The sequence below is a fragment of the Heterodontus francisci genome, chromosome 15, assembly GCF_036365525.1.
Source record: "Heterodontus francisci isolate sHetFra1 chromosome 15, sHetFra1.hap1, whole genome shotgun sequence".
NCBI lineage: Eukaryota > Metazoa > Chordata > Chondrichthyes > Heterodontiformes > Heterodontidae > Heterodontus > Heterodontus francisci.
The window spans coordinates 26,031,765-26,046,870 of record NC_090385.1 but is presented as its reverse complement, the minus strand read 5'-3'; the positions used below and the strand labels follow the sequence as shown (position 1 = coordinate 26,046,870).

Below are 15,106 nucleotides of genomic sequence, written 5' to 3'. Positions count from 1 at the left end.
TAAGGTTGGTAACCAGAGTTCACAGATTTAAGTTGATTGGTAAAAGAACCGTCAAGATATAGTAGCCATACTGCCCCTTCAACACAGAGGAAAGGGGTTTATTGTTGGTTGCCCAAAGTGCCTGCCTATCTCAGGCAGTAGGACTGCTCCTCCGGGCCCCCCAAAAATAATCTGCATTGGTGCCACTCTGCAACTCCGACCCTCTGCAATCGCAACCTTGAGATGCAGTTACTTTGGTGGCTGGAGGGGCATGATGCTGGGAGGCCTCAATTGGAGGAGATGCATTAGGTCTCTTGCCAATTGGGTCCCCTGCAACTTGCTGGTCCAATATTAGTGAGGCTGGGTGTTACCAATGACCAGAATCTGAGCTGGAGTAGCCATATGAATGCCGTGGCGATAAGAGTAGGTCAGAGGCTAGGATTCTGATGGTGAATAACTCTCCTGACTCCCCAAAGCCTGTTCACTATCTACAAGGCATAAGTCAGGAGTGTAATGGAATACTCTCCACTTGCCTGGATGGGTGCAGCTCCAGCAACACTCAAGAAGCTCGACACCATCCAGGAAAAAGCACCTGCTTGATTGGCACCCGTCCACAAACATTCACTCCCTCCACCACCGATGCACAGTGGCAGCAGTGTACACCATCTACTAGATGCACTGCAGCAATGCACCAAGGCTACTCAGGCAGCACCTTCCAAATCCATGACCTGTACCACCTAGAAGGACAAGGGCAGCAGCTGTGCAGGAACACCACCACCTGCAAGCTCCCCTCCAAGCCACACACCATCCTGACTTGGAACTATATCGCCATTCCTTCAGTGTTGCTGGGTTAAAATCCTGGAACTCTCTTCCTAATAGCACTGTGGGTGTACCTACCCCACATGGACTGCAGCAGTTCAACAAGGCAGCTCACCACCACCTTCCCATGGGCAATCAGGGGTGGGCAATAAATGTTGCCTGGCCAGCAATGCCCACATCCCATGAAATGAATACATTTAAAAAAAGAACCAATCAGACAGGTTTTCTCAGGTTTAAGCAAAGATGTAAGTTTATTAGCCTTATCACTCTAATTCGGTTTAAATGACAATATACAATGCAACCACGCTAACATGCCTACAAAACGCACACAGAGGGGAGGAAAGAATTGGGGGCGGGTTGAAGTAGAATTCGTAATAACAGTTTGGCCATCAGGTAAGTCATGTGACCATCTCTTTGTTTGAAATAGCAACTTCTTAGAGGGTTGCTGGACTTCAGTCTCCCAGACATTTGGTGTGTGGGGTATTGGGGTGGAATGCCTGCTCTTACACAGACAAGATGTGCATCATCACTGTTGCCCAGACTAATCTTGTTAATTGAATCAGTGAGTACTTCCATTGTCTCTCTGTTCAATGGTGTCTTAGAATGCAAATGTGCAACCATGTTTTCAGCCGCTTAATTTTTGTTTTTTTAAACAAGTTCTGTGCAACGTCCAGTAAAAAAATAAGTTCAAGTAGTGTCCCATATGAAAAAATTAGTATGTTTCCATTTGGCAGGTGTGATTTCCATCACACTACCTAGGGAGGAACAGTAAGGTTCAGTCTCAAGTGTATTAATAGTTTGTTATGCCATCTCAACTCACTCAACTGGATTAGTCATATTACTCCTGTCTGGCTATTACTGTTTGTGTTTGCTCAATATTCAAGACTGGTGTGTACCAAACTTGAACCCTGGTTTCAGAATCACTGGCCCCGGTGTTGTAATTGCAAAAAAAAGCCCTGATTTTCTCGAGCAATCTGGTTACTCTGTTGAATACTTATTGATGTTTCTGGTCTTTTTCATTCTAATTCCTGTTTGAATATTGCAAATTGTATTTTACGTTCCCCTTTCCAATTCCTACTTTTACTTTTGTTAAAAAAACTTATTTATTTCAATTGTATTTCTTCATTTGTCCAATGAATTAAGCAAATTAAATGTGGAGTATTTTACATTGTCTCCAAGTATTTAAGTATCTTTGGTTTGTTGGATTCATTTCTGTTTGTCTGGGCATTCGAGGGATGTGAGCATCGCTGGCAATGCCATTATTTATTGCCCATCCCTAATTGCCCTTGGGAAGGTGGTGGTGAACTGCCAATATTATTGGCCAGAATATTAAGAGGCATGCAAACTTTCACCTTTGGGGCCTGAGATGGTGGTCTTCCCTATCTGCTGGCTGTAAAGGTAGAATGTGTTCAAAGTACTTTAAGTTCAATCCCCTATCTAGTGAATGTGAGCTCACAGCACAAAACACAGTAATTTGGCTTGGGTTTGCAATCTCATTTAGTAGGGCTGTAAGGATGTTGGTGTGGGAAGTAGGAAAATCACTCTGTGGTTATAGAATTAAAGATGCATTGCTGGGATAGAAGATAGGAAGCTTTGCTCTGCATCTAGACTGCACTCTGGAATGCTTGGAGCTGCCACCAGGTGCAAAAGTGGAAAGTGTTTCATTCCCCCAGTATTGACATTCGTCAAGCCAATGAGGACAAACATTCAACAATGAGATTAGCTCTGGAGTCCCAATTCCCTAAAACAGCACTCACTACCTTGCTGGTTCATTCTGAAAGTTTAACCAAACTCTGCTAATTAATACAAAAGTCTGGAATACTTCTGTGATATAAACTCACATTTCGACCAGAGAGTGTTTTAGTTTGTAAGAACGAAAATGTTACTGGCTTTAATAAGTATTGCGCCCAGAGTTCAGCTGTTATGTGTAAACATCCTAAACTGTTTCAGCTATTGTGTAACCACATCAAATGGATTGAATTGCAACCACTAGTACAGGATTCATACATATCAACACAAAAAAATTTGCAAAAGATGACCAAGCCATTTCCAAAATCTGACCGTTCCAAAAATTCTTTGTGCAAAAAGCCTACAAAAACAAATAATTACACTGAAAATATTTCTTCATTGGTAAAGGAGAGGAAAAAGACATAACAGCATGAAAACATGAATGGGGATATGAGTGCTAAAGACACAATAATTATTTTCTAGGGACATTTAGGAAAATGGTTCCTCAGATAACTTGAAGTTTGGTCACTTCATTTGGTGCACGTTCAATACTTTCAAATCTACCACAAACATGGAGATTGCATTTTCTTTTTCTCTAGACAGAACTCTTATCTCCAAAAAGGAAAAGACATGTGCTCATTTTGTTTCTTGAAAACTACTCTTGATTATTTTTCTTTCCATTTTAAAATTCCTTTCTTCCCTTAGAAATAAGTTTTTTTTTAAAATGTGTATCCTAGTCAGTGTGGTACCAGCTTAAGTTGTAAGCTTGAGTCCCACTGAACTTGTGTTATACAGTTTAAGACTTTTTACTCCACCTTGTGTGTGCGAAGTATTTTAATGTTTAACCCCATTTCAAAAGGAGTTGGATATTGTAAATTAATCATTATACATGGTGATGCACCAAAGAATTACTGGAAATATATAGCAAGTCTATCACCATCAGAAAAGAGAAAAGTTTAAGTTAATATTCTACTTAACAACCTTTCACCTGAGCTCATATACATAGGAAAGAAAGTTCTGACACAGAACTGTCCCAAAGAGGAGGGAAATAAACGATAAAGATACATGGTCAAATATGCTAAATACTAATATAAAAACCAGCTGCAAATGGGTTTTAAAAAATAACACCACACTTGCCTAGCATGTTGGAGAGTTTTGCAATGCAACGGATTAGAAATACTTGTAACGCATTCATTTCTACTTAGAAATTTGTCATAATGATTTATTTTTATTAAGAGTGAACAAGCAACATGTTAATTGTACAATATATTTTTTGCTTTAAACAAAGTTTTGTTTTATTGTCCATAACTTTTTTAACTCGACATTCATAGATCTTCATAACTTAAGAGTGGTCATTTACATTTCAGTAGGATCTAATCCTTCCAGATCACAATCTGGTCTATACATTGTCATTAAAAATAAAGTCTATGTAATAAATAAATATATAAAATAAATATAATATTGACCTTTCTATAAATATTCTTTGTCCATTTGTACAGTGTCCATGGTAATAAATTTAGCCCATTCCAAAGACCGGGAATCTTATATCCTGTTGGCTCTTCTCTTCTGTGTAGCATAGTAAATATCTGCTTTCAGCAGGGTCTTATCCACAGATCCGAAATATATCAATTTTTGATAAATATATAATTTTTAGCTCAAAGCTTCTTTATTTGCAGCAGCGATTATCACCACTTAGTGGCCTTTCGTTTCTCTCCAGCAATAAAAGTGTCCATTATCTATGAGTCTCCTCCTCAACCAATATCTAGAAGCAAAATTCAGTGGAGAATATAGATGTGTGAATATAAAAAAAAAAATCCTGGGTCTGTGCACTTTATAAAGACTTGATAGTATTAGTAGTGGTAATGAATTCAACCAAAGTGGTCGTCTCAGAAATGGCCACGAGGTTCTCGTTGGCACTGCTCCCCAGAATAGCTAAAGCTCCCGCGTATGTACAACACATGCAAGGCAGCAGAGTTTATCAACTATAGTTCAAGATGTCTCTGTATAATGTCGGTACTTTTTCAGGGTCCACAGGTCTAGGTAAAAAGTGAGTAAATTTTTGATGCCTTTTAGTCCTATATCCTTCCCGTGGGGATCCATCTTTATTCAAAGCCACATAATAATGTCTCCCAGTATCTAAGTGTTTATACAAAGTTGATGTGTAGGTATTATACCAGTTCTCTTCAAATTGTTCCCGGAAGACACACTCTGGTGTTAATTTTTTCTATAAGAAAGAAAAAAAAATGTTAATTAGAAGGTATACTAGATGTATTTGCAATGCTATTTATTTCCTATATCACATTCTACTAAATAAATTGAAGGGTCACATTGTTGAACTTCTTTCCATTCCACATCTGATAACAATACGAATATTGAGCAAGATTTTAACTTATTCAAAACCCACCCACTTGCACAGAGTTAAAATTGGGCCCAATGTCACTCAAGTCAGGCGTCAATGACCAGCAATTGAGAAATAGTATGACTTAACAATAGAAAATCTAAGGATACCTGTCATTTTTATTTTCCACTATTGAGTTTGAGTATTTACCATGTGGGAGTGAGAAGGGAAACTACTGAATGTCTTCAATATAGAACATTCCACCAACAGAATTCAATTGACTAGCATAATTGCTAAACTACATACTGCTTTACATATTCCAAACAACATTGATTCTTTTCTGGTTAAAGTATAAACGCTAATAGTAAATTTGTGTTCCCACTAAACAGAGCCATTTCTAATTTCTAAGATATGAATCCTCTCTCACTGTAGTTGTGTTCCATTATGGACATATGTTTAAGGGAGATGAAATTAATTCTGTCAGAATTGTCTTATTTATCATATGAAATCATCATGAATTGAAAGGAAACTATTATCTCTTTGCCACTGGCAGGACTTGACCAAGGTCTTTGTAAGGAACAGCCTTTCAAGGCACTGGTCCAGAAGAATGGAACAGCCAGTTCACTGATAACTTGGCTGAGTGGCAGCACTCTTGCCTCTGAATCAGAGTCCCGCTCCAGAGACTTGAATGTATAATTTAAGCTGACGCTCCAATGCAGTACTGAGGGACTGCGATATTGTCAGAGGTTCCATCTTATTGAGAGGAAGTGCTGAACGGAACTCAAACAGTTTTCACAGGGAATGAGGAACGTTGGAAGCTCAGTCAGCATTGGTTATTCCTGTCACCACTTGTTGGTTCATCCGTCCACTCTTTGCTAGAGACTGGCATGTTACTGGAGAGACCTAAACGGTGAGGGAGAAGATTATGTTGCACCTGATGCTCAATTTGGTAAATGCAGATCTGAGCCACAGAAGCTCAATTTCACCTATGTTCTGAGTGACCCAGTCTCAGTCTTGGTGGAGGCAGTTGACCTCAGTACCTTGGGCCAGTGAAGGGGAAAAATCAGTAGCACTATCCAGTTATCCCTGATGGAATATGCACATGCGGAAGGCAGGCGACAATAGGATCAGGAGGATTTGTAATACTTCCTGCAATCAAATTGATTGCCAATACTTGCTGGCCAGGTTCATACATCAAGAATGACCACTTTAACAAGGTAATTGAGTGTGGCTAGCATTACCTAGTATCTTAAGTAAAAGAGTGGAGAAAATCATAGTTGAGAGGGTTAATGGGGGAATTTAAAACAAAGACATGTTACTTTAATTACCATTACCTACATTTTTGATGAAGCAGGGGCATGAAATTAAATCTTTTGGATAACTACATTTTTAGCAGGTGCTATTGGAAAGGTCATGTTTACTCTGTATGTGTTAACTGTAACTGAATACCCAATAATGCAATTAATATATTTATGGGCATCTTAGCACCTATAGGAATAAAGCAATACATTTTCAGCCAAAGTCCTGAACACCACTCCCAAAATAGACTGATATTTATGCTCTAATACAAAAGTGAAATACTGCAGTTGCTGGAAATCTGAAATAAAAACAGAAATACTCAGCAGGTCTGGCAGCATCTGTGGAGTAAGAAACATTCGAGTTAACGTTTCAGATCTGTAACCTTTCATATCCACAGATGCTGCCAGATCTGCTGAGTATTGCCAGCATTTTCTGTTTATATGATATTTGAAAACTCCTGCTTTAGTTTGGGTGAGTTTAGTCAGTTCTCAAACAGGTCACTAGAGGGAGCACTGTGGAACAGGAGCATTCACTATCTTGGCAGGGAGGGAGGGGGAGTAAAAAGCTGGTGAAAAGAAGAACTGGTAGGACCAGTCCTACTCCATGGAAACATGTCGCTTTTTGAACAATCAGGCTTGTATTAACGGTGGACCCATCCTGTTCTGATGGGGGCAGGAAGCAGCAGTGTCGGGCCTCAAGGGTGGAATAAAAACTGCACAGTGGGGGAGGGGGAAGCATAAGTAAAGAAGTCTCAAGTCTCAGACTGATACAAAGTTTTGAATAATGTATTTCAAACAGGTAGAAACAGCTTTTTTAAAAAAAAAAGACCTTGTAAGCTTGAACTTATAAAACAGAACACAGTCATTTAAAAATGAATATATGAAGCACAGTCGATGGCAGGTGTCATGATGGGCTAATCCACTACGTCGCTAGGATGTGGTAAGTCACCTGAGCAGTGCCCTCTTCACTCAGTGAATTGCACAAGACCAGGCAAATATTTTCAGTCTTCTACTTTGTGTAGTGGACTGAACTAAAGAGGCAAATTTGATAAAAGCAAAATACTGCGGATACTGGAAATCTGAAATAAAAACAGAAAGTGCTGGAAATACTCATCAGGTCAGGCAGCATCTGTGGAGAGAGAAGCAGAGTTAACATTTCAGGTCTGTGACCTTTCATCAGTATTTCCATCACTTTCTGTTTTAATTAGGCGATGTGATTGTTGCAGCAAAGTTAAGTTTCTTTCCACGGGGATTCAGTGATAGATAATCTATATTTTAAAAATGATAGACTTTAAAGGAATTAATTGAAAACAAGTAAATTCATATTTTTACATAATGTTTATAATTATACAGGAATGTTGTTATTAAAATCCTGTTGTTACAAACCTAGCTTTATAGAACCACTTGTCATCACATAAAACCCACATGCTGATTAAAGTAATCCTTTGGCAGTCTCACTAAATTCATAATAATGATAATGTGTATTAGTAGGTTTCGAGTTTATGTACTTTCTAACAACAATATCAGTTGTGTTCGCTACAGCTTCAGATCAGATGCTATAATTAGCTGCAATATCATTAGCACCCTTGGTGATAAGAATGATGCCTGATCCTCAGGCTGGCAATAGTAACACTACATAGATGGGAGTTAAAGACAGTTATCCAATGCACAAGTTGTGATCAGCTTCATAAACTAAGCTTTGACATCATTCTTTATAATTTAATTGAGTCCCACCCCTGACCTAAGATCTGATTAGTTTTATTTGAAGGGGCAAATGCTGGTGAAACCTCCTTCTGTTGCAGAAGTGAAAAATTATGTGCTCGTTTTAAAGATGGTTCTTGTATTATAGAAGCAATCATTTCATCTTATTGATTTGTAGCCTCCTTTTCCCTTTAAAATGCATATTTTAAAACTGTGACTAAAAAAATCTCAGTCGTTTGATAGTACAGAACTTGCGTATTGCTGAAAATCAAGACATATTGTTGAGACTTCTGTCAAAGCTTTGACAACATGTCTCTATTTTCAGCAAAAAATCTCATCCAGCTATATTTTGGAAACCAGTGTGAAACCTTTTACAAGAGGGTTCCCTGAAACCAAGACTATTTACTTCAGTGAAAAACAAAATGATAAACAAATCCCAATTCTTGTAGCCTTACTTTTATATTTAAAATGTTTCCCTAGCCTTAAGGTTATAAAATCAGTTTTTAAAAAACAATGATTGCAGGCTATATGAACTATGCTGACAGTTCCTGTGCCACGAAGGAGTAGGCAAACACTTGCATCTTTATATAAAAGCAAAATACTGTGGATGCTGGAAATCTGAAATAAAAACAAGAAATGCTGGAACCAGTCAGCAGGTCTGGCAGCATCTGTGGAAAGAGAAGCAGAGTTAACGTTTCGGGTCAGTGACCAAGGGTTTATAAGTTCAAGCACCAAGGGTCACTGACCCGAAACGTTAACTATGCTTCTCTTTCCATAGATGCTGCCAGACCTGCTGAGTGGTTCCAGCATTTCTTGTTTTTATTACTTGCATCTTTATTTCTCCCTATCACTAATCTTATCCTGGTTCACATGACTTCCTTTCCTTATTAATCTTGCTCATTCATTTTCTCAGCTCTTATAATTTCTGTCTCTGTACCATGTCTCGTGCTCTCAGACCCTTCTGAATTAGAAAAACATGATCAAAATTAAATTTAATTAGTCCCATTATATTTGTTTGGCAGCAACAGGTATTGAAAGCAAACACAAGTACTGTGAGGTATCCACCTTTAAAGCAACATAATCCTAAAAAGAAATTCATGTGACGATTTCGGCAGCCACACAGATAACAATGTAGAAAGAGTGCAGATGAGGAATTGATTCATTCTTTCATATAAGGACAACATTCCTACCAAATTGTTTTCTTCCCTTTGCCCCAGTTATGGAACAATGAAACCCATCATTCATGGTGGAAGACTGGGCAGGTGCGTAAGCAGTTTCCATTGGAAATTGCTCTAAATCTGACTGTTGGCAGATGCCAGAATGGCTTTCATAGCAAAGCATCCACTCTCCGATATTATGACAAATATTGGGAACTTAGCTGTGCTGGGAATTATAATCATGATTGTACAGCCCCACCCTTCACTCAGTAGCACCAAAGATTGGTACTCCAATATGCTGTAGCACTTATAATGCCATTTGTGTTGCAGGTCAAAATTAAACTGTACTTATCTTGGCTCGATGGTGTAGCATTCGTGCTTCTGAGTCAGAAGGTTGTGGGTTCAAGTCTTACTCCAGAGACTTAAGCACATAAACTAGGCTAACACTTCAGTACAGTATAGAAGGAGTGCTGCACTGTCAGTAGTACCATCTTTCAGATTAGATGGTAAATCAAGGCTGTTTTTGCCCTCTGGCATAAAAGATTCCATGACACTTTTTGAAAAAAAAAGAGTAACAATTCTACTGCTCTCTTGGATACTATTTATCCCTCAACCAACCTAATTGAAACAGATTACTGCTGTTTCTGGGACCTTGCAGTGAGAAAACTGTTGCATTTCCCTACATTATAACAGCGACTGTACCTCAAGAGTACTTCATTGACTGTGAAGCATTTGGGATGTCCTAAGATTGTGAAAGCTGCTATATAAATGTAAGTTCTCTTTCTTCTTACATATTCATGTGTGCTGCAGAGCTATTGCACAGTGAAGGGCTTCTTGAGCCATTATAAGCCACATACAACATAATTAATTTATTAAACATTCCGAGGTTGTGTTGTTCTCATATTTATGAAGATTGGAGTGCAGTTCCCGTTGCTGTAATGCTATCTACCATATCAGACTGCAATAATTTCCAGGTCAGCTGACAAATAAATGTTTTAAGGAAAGCCTTCAGCAATAATCATCTTGTCTGACAAGAAGGCTGAGTGATACAGGAACATTGTGCACTGTGTGACACTGAAAAATGCCAGAATTTATACATTTTAGTTCTCAATTACAGCTGTTGTTTCATAACAATGTGCAACTTCTAAGAGAAGGAACAAGTCCATACCACTGTTTCTGATTGATGTGTTCAGTTAAAGGGCGTTATTGCTTTTAATAGTGGGTTTACTATTAAGCACAGGTCTGGACCAGCCAGGAGCAGCATGCTTCAGAACTCTGCTACTGTGCCACAGTATTAGGAGCCATGGCGATATCACATTGCAACAGATGCTATATCTGCTTAGAGTAAATAGTTTAAATTAGCATTTTAAAGAGGAAATTATCTTATGTACCCCACCCCCCCCCTTTACATTGAGGTACAGCTTCAAATAAAAATGGCTTGTTAATATGCTGGGGCAGTAACTGTGGTGGGATTTAGCCCATTACACTGCAGCATGGATTCCACGATATTGGTACCAACTCAAAGAACAATTGCACAGATGCACATTTCTGAGTATACAGTTTGAAAGTCACAATCAGAACTTTGAGTTCTGGCTGGAGGACCTTCACTGGTGCCTGGGGAAGAACCATAGGCTCCAGGGATGCAGAAGAATGTGCAGCTGATCTGTTCAAGTAGACTAAACACTAACATTTACCATTGATGCCACTATTACCTCCACAGGGGCAGTTGATCATTAACTTTTAAAGTTACCTGCTGCCCCTCCAACCAACGCAGTCACTTCAGAGTCAGGGCTATATTTGATTACAGTACTGTATTGCAAGGGAAGATGGAAATAGAAACTACTTATGGCAAAGGAGGTGATGGGCAGGTAACCTCAGATACACAAAGTAATAAGCGATATAGCAATGTAAATCCAGAACATGGTCACCTTAAAATGGGAGATTGGGACAAATTGTGGTTGTAACTGGCAAGAGGGCAATTTTAAAACTGATATCAGGAAGTGTTTCTTCGCACACAGAGTGATGACAAATGGAAAGGTCTTCTGCATAAGATAGCTGAGATAAACACCTTAGAATCATTTAAGAAATGGCTAAAGTTCCACGATTTGGGGAGAGGAGTGGGGCAGGTTTGTCCTGAATGGATGAGGTAAGATTTGTCTTGATTTTCTTTGGTAGCTACAGCAACATCATAGTGTTATTGTGCCACCAATTGCATCACCCTCATCCTCCCCTCCCTACAGTTAACAAAGTGAAGTTTCCTGCACAACATTTCAACCTAACCACAAACACACACAACTATAGATGCAAGTTTGGTAATAATCAACATTTTCTAAGATCCCAGTATAAAGTTTGGTTCAATGGCATGTTTGGTACTTGTGTCACAAGAGTATGGAAAACATGTTGAACTTACCGACCCATAGAGTTCGCCTCTTGCGTTCATCCCCAGATAAAGTCCTGAGTCCACCCCTCGGATGCTGACTAATCCCACCGCCAGACTTATGAACTCCAGGATCCCTGCACAACACATCAGACATGGGAAGTTGTCAATGATCACAGCCACGGAACCAGGGCAGGGGAGAGTTACATTAGTGCTGCAAGTCTGTTCCGCCCAAGGGGGCTGTAAAAATCACAGTAACATCCAATAACATATGCACATTAAATCCTGAGTCTAGGCCACCTTTCTAAGTGCCAGTAATACTCACACAGACAGCTGGTGCCAAGTATCTCATTGATTAGTAAGGAGAAGTTAACGACCAAGAAACATTCTTTAATCCACTGCACAACTTGAATAGAGTTTAGGAAGGAACACTTAGGTTTTTCTGTTAGAAGAAAACTATATTGTAGTCACCAAATGGTTAAAAAGCGGAATATCTCGATTCCTTTTCTATAAAAAGAACATGTTTAAGACTGGCTGCAGTGTATATGGTGTCAGGTCGCAGAATCTGCTTCTAATTATAAAGTTCTTTCAGGTTTCATTTCTTACATTTGTTTGATTGACTTTAAAATAGCCCGAGTAATGTCTGCTCAGAAAGACGGAATCGTTTCACAATCAGACGCGATGGAAACTTGGAGAAAACATTTTTTTCTAAAGATTATCTCTGTGTTTGATAATAACGGGGAGGGATTTGTTGGCGGTGATTTATGAGCCAGTTTGGGTTTTAGGTAGGAATCGTGCTGCACTTTGAACCAGTCTGGGAACGAAAGGAACAACTCCAGCGTTTCAAGTGGATGGAAGACACCTGTTTTAACCACTGGAACCAATGGGAGAGAAAGGGGAGGTGGAAAAGAGACGGAGAAAGGCACAAGGGATGGAAACTAATGCGATTTAACGACAGGAGGATCATTCTTTCTCGCTCTGTGCGTCCTTTACTCGCTGGCTCTAAGCACTGGACTCTCCAGTGTTTGACTCTCCCTCTTAGCGTTTGTCTCCTAGTCTCTGTTTAACTCACCCAGTCTTTGGCTTGAGCTAGCCTCTGTGTTCTGACTCTCCCAGTCTGTGTGCTTGTGTCCTAGTCTCTGCCTATATTGGATTCTGTTTCTCTCTGACTCCCTCAGCCTGTCTCCTAATCTGTGTTTGAGCCTCCGTCTTTGTGAGGTTGACTGCTGTGTGTCTCCTTGCCTCTCTCTCTCTTTGACTCCCCCAGTCTATGATCTTCTCTCTGTTTGGCTCTTTCACAGTCTGTATCCGAGTGATCCCACTGGGTATGAGTCTCCCAGTCAGTAAATATCAGTGTCTCTCTGCTCCCCTCTGAATCTACAATTGAACGAGACATTGCAAGCTTTCCCTAATGTACTCATTCCCCCTGCAGACGGCCAGGGCTGTGTTCCACTGTAAATACAGTACATATCACATCCGCCCAGTGGCACCATCATACATTCTCCAAAACAGTGTAAAAACCTTAAACCGTGCCAGACATGGTGCGTGTATTTAATGAACGTTTCCATATAATTGAGCAGGACTGTTCGAAGAAAGTCTCAGGCAGTCCAGCTGTAGTTATGCGGGTGTAAAAGGTGAAACACAGTTTGTTTTAGACCTAAAGTTGGAGAACGATTGCCCACTGTACATTATGCCCAGTAACCATAAATTTCAGGTACACAGACTGAATCCACCTTCAATCAATATGCAGGAAGATCTCCATTGTGCATAGTAACAGCAAGAAATTCGACCTGTTTGTTTGCAACATGACCAGCTCCTTTACCTGACCCTCTGTCCCTTATCAAGTATAAATACATTGAAGCATTTTAAGGTGTTAAAACACCAGTTGCTCGGAAGATCAGAACCAGCAACTGCTCCCGTTGCCCCTGCAGCTTACCAAACCGGCTGTGGTCCTGCCGGGTCCCGTGTACAGTCCCGTTTGGGAAGATTTCCAAATGGAAACCGGTCCTGCAGTAGAGCTGCCTCCGCCGGAGGATGCCTTTGAGGTGGGCGAAGTCGCTGGGTGTTCCCCTCTGGAGCCTGCCTTCGATCTGCCCGAGCCTTTCGTTCAGGAAGCCGGGGGAATCGGCCTGGGCCAGCAGCGGCATATTCCCAAGAGAAACGGCGTGAATGTCTGTGTCCAGGGCTCCCAGATAACTCCCTACCTCGGCCATCAGAGTCATGAGGCAGCCGGGGCCAGGGGGCGATCAATTAGAGCCGCGATCACTCCTTATTAATCAGCTCTCTGATAGGGAAAGCCTCCCAATGCAGCCCCCTCGTGTATAATAACAGACGAGACGACTTTGTTTTGACTGCACCGTTTATAGGGATCCCGGCGCATTAATCTCCGCTTAAATTTCATAACTGAAGTCCAGGGGAATCAGATGAAAGCAGCTGTTTATATACATACTCGCACATTGACATATTCGATATTTAAATAAGCCCCGCCTGGCATCCCCACGGCTAATCGTCTCTGAGATTCATTGGGTTCGAACTGCAAGAGCTTCAACCCATTGTTAACTGTGTAAAAACACACACACACACACACACACACAAGAAAAGCTACAAAATCCACTGATGCATACCAGCACTTGGCAGCTGGGGCTCCTGTACCCGCCTGGTGAAATCATACAACTCCAGCCTGCTATTTACAACAAAAAAAAACACTCCAGGTTGTAATAAGATGGAGCAAAAGGAGTTGCCAACGTGGCTTGTTAGTTTTTTTTTAACATCTCGATCCGTTTCATCACAGAGTGAGAGAAGAAAATTGCTGATTTTCCCCTGCATGGTTAATTGTTTATCAGACGCAGCGGCTCCCTCTACCCCTGCACAACTGGGAGAGAGCTGAGCTTTGAACAAGGGGTTTGAGGGCAGCATCTCCCACCTTGTACAACAGGTGTTTTCCCAGCTACCCCCCCTCCCCAACCTACCTCCCCCTCCCCATTTTACAGCAGCTGTTGAGCCTGTGCTAGAGCTGAGCCGTGTAAATCAGCAGCTCCGGGCTGAAACAACAGTTCGCCTTTTGTTTTTCACACGTTTGTTGTGTGTGTACGGGAGCACAGGTCGTGGCTGCACTCAAGGTCTGGGTCTTCTCGGTCCAGTATCTCGGTGGAAGTCGCTGTTGATCACCTATTCCCCCCACCCCCAGCTATTTTCTCGGAGTTAGTTGCACGCTGCACATTGAATTCCTGCTGTTGTTAAAACTGAGCAATGCATTTGGGCAACTTGTTTATAAGAACCCCTCCCCCAACACACACACACACACACACACCTTTTTTGTCCTTAAAACGCTGTAAACAATAGTACTTGTGATTATTTCAAAATGAAAAGGCATTACAGGGAACTGCACTTAAAATTATTATGTAAGGTAGTTGTCTTCATGAAAAAAAGCCAAACTTTTTTTCGTTTTAGGGAACTGTCCGGGCATCATTTTCAATAGGTTTTGTTGTGGGTTATATCTTAGAATGGTGTGTTAGTGAACAGAGACTCAATGCTGAAGACAAGTTCTCTCTAAAGCTAGGCTGCCTCGTTAAGGCTGATTATACTGCAAGTTTTGCCTCACTGCAAACTGGTTTCAGTTTGGCATCAATTCAAACTGTATGATTTAGGAGCTTTTATACTGGAGGGATCTGGCCAATTGCAGATGCTCCATTGTCCCTGTGTCGGCTGT

General features: G+C 40.6%; 1 protein-coding gene across 2 annotated transcripts; it reads right to left on the bottom strand.

The window, feature by feature from the left end:
• Positions 1 to 3,743: 3,743 nt before the first annotated feature.
• Positions 3,744 to 13,922, bottom strand: fgf16 (fibroblast growth factor 16). 2 transcript variants are annotated; one of them, XM_068047924.1, is made up of 4 exons: positions 13,334 to 13,922; positions 11,723 to 11,839; positions 11,431 to 11,534; positions 3,744 to 4,750 (listed from the first exon to the last, which is right to left on the bottom strand). In XM_068047924.1, exons 1-4 carry the CDS (start codon positions 13,617 to 13,619, stop codon positions 4,505 to 4,507), a joined length of 753 nt encoding a protein of 250 aa, XP_067904025.1. In that variant the 5' UTR covers positions 13,620 to 13,922; the 3' UTR covers positions 3,744 to 4,504. The 2 variants fall into 2 exon arrangements, with proteins under 2 accessions (XP_067904025.1, XP_067904026.1); XM_068047925.1 differs by lacking the exon at positions 11,723 to 11,839.
• Positions 13,923 to 15,106: the final 1,184 nt, after the last annotated feature.

Coding starts and splice junctions, on each gene's coding strand:
- fgf16 (XM_068047924.1), bottom strand. CDS start 13,619: ATGACTCTGATGGCCGAGGTAGGGAGTTATCTGGGAGCCCTGGACACA. Junction 11,535..11,722: donor ACTTGGCACCAGCTGTCTGT/GTGAGTATTACT, acceptor TGTGTTGTGCAG/GGATCCTGGAGTTCATAAGT. Junction 4,751..11,430: donor GAGGCGAACTCTATGGGTCG/GTAAGTTCAACA, acceptor TCTTTCTTATAG/AAAAAATTAACACCAGAGTG.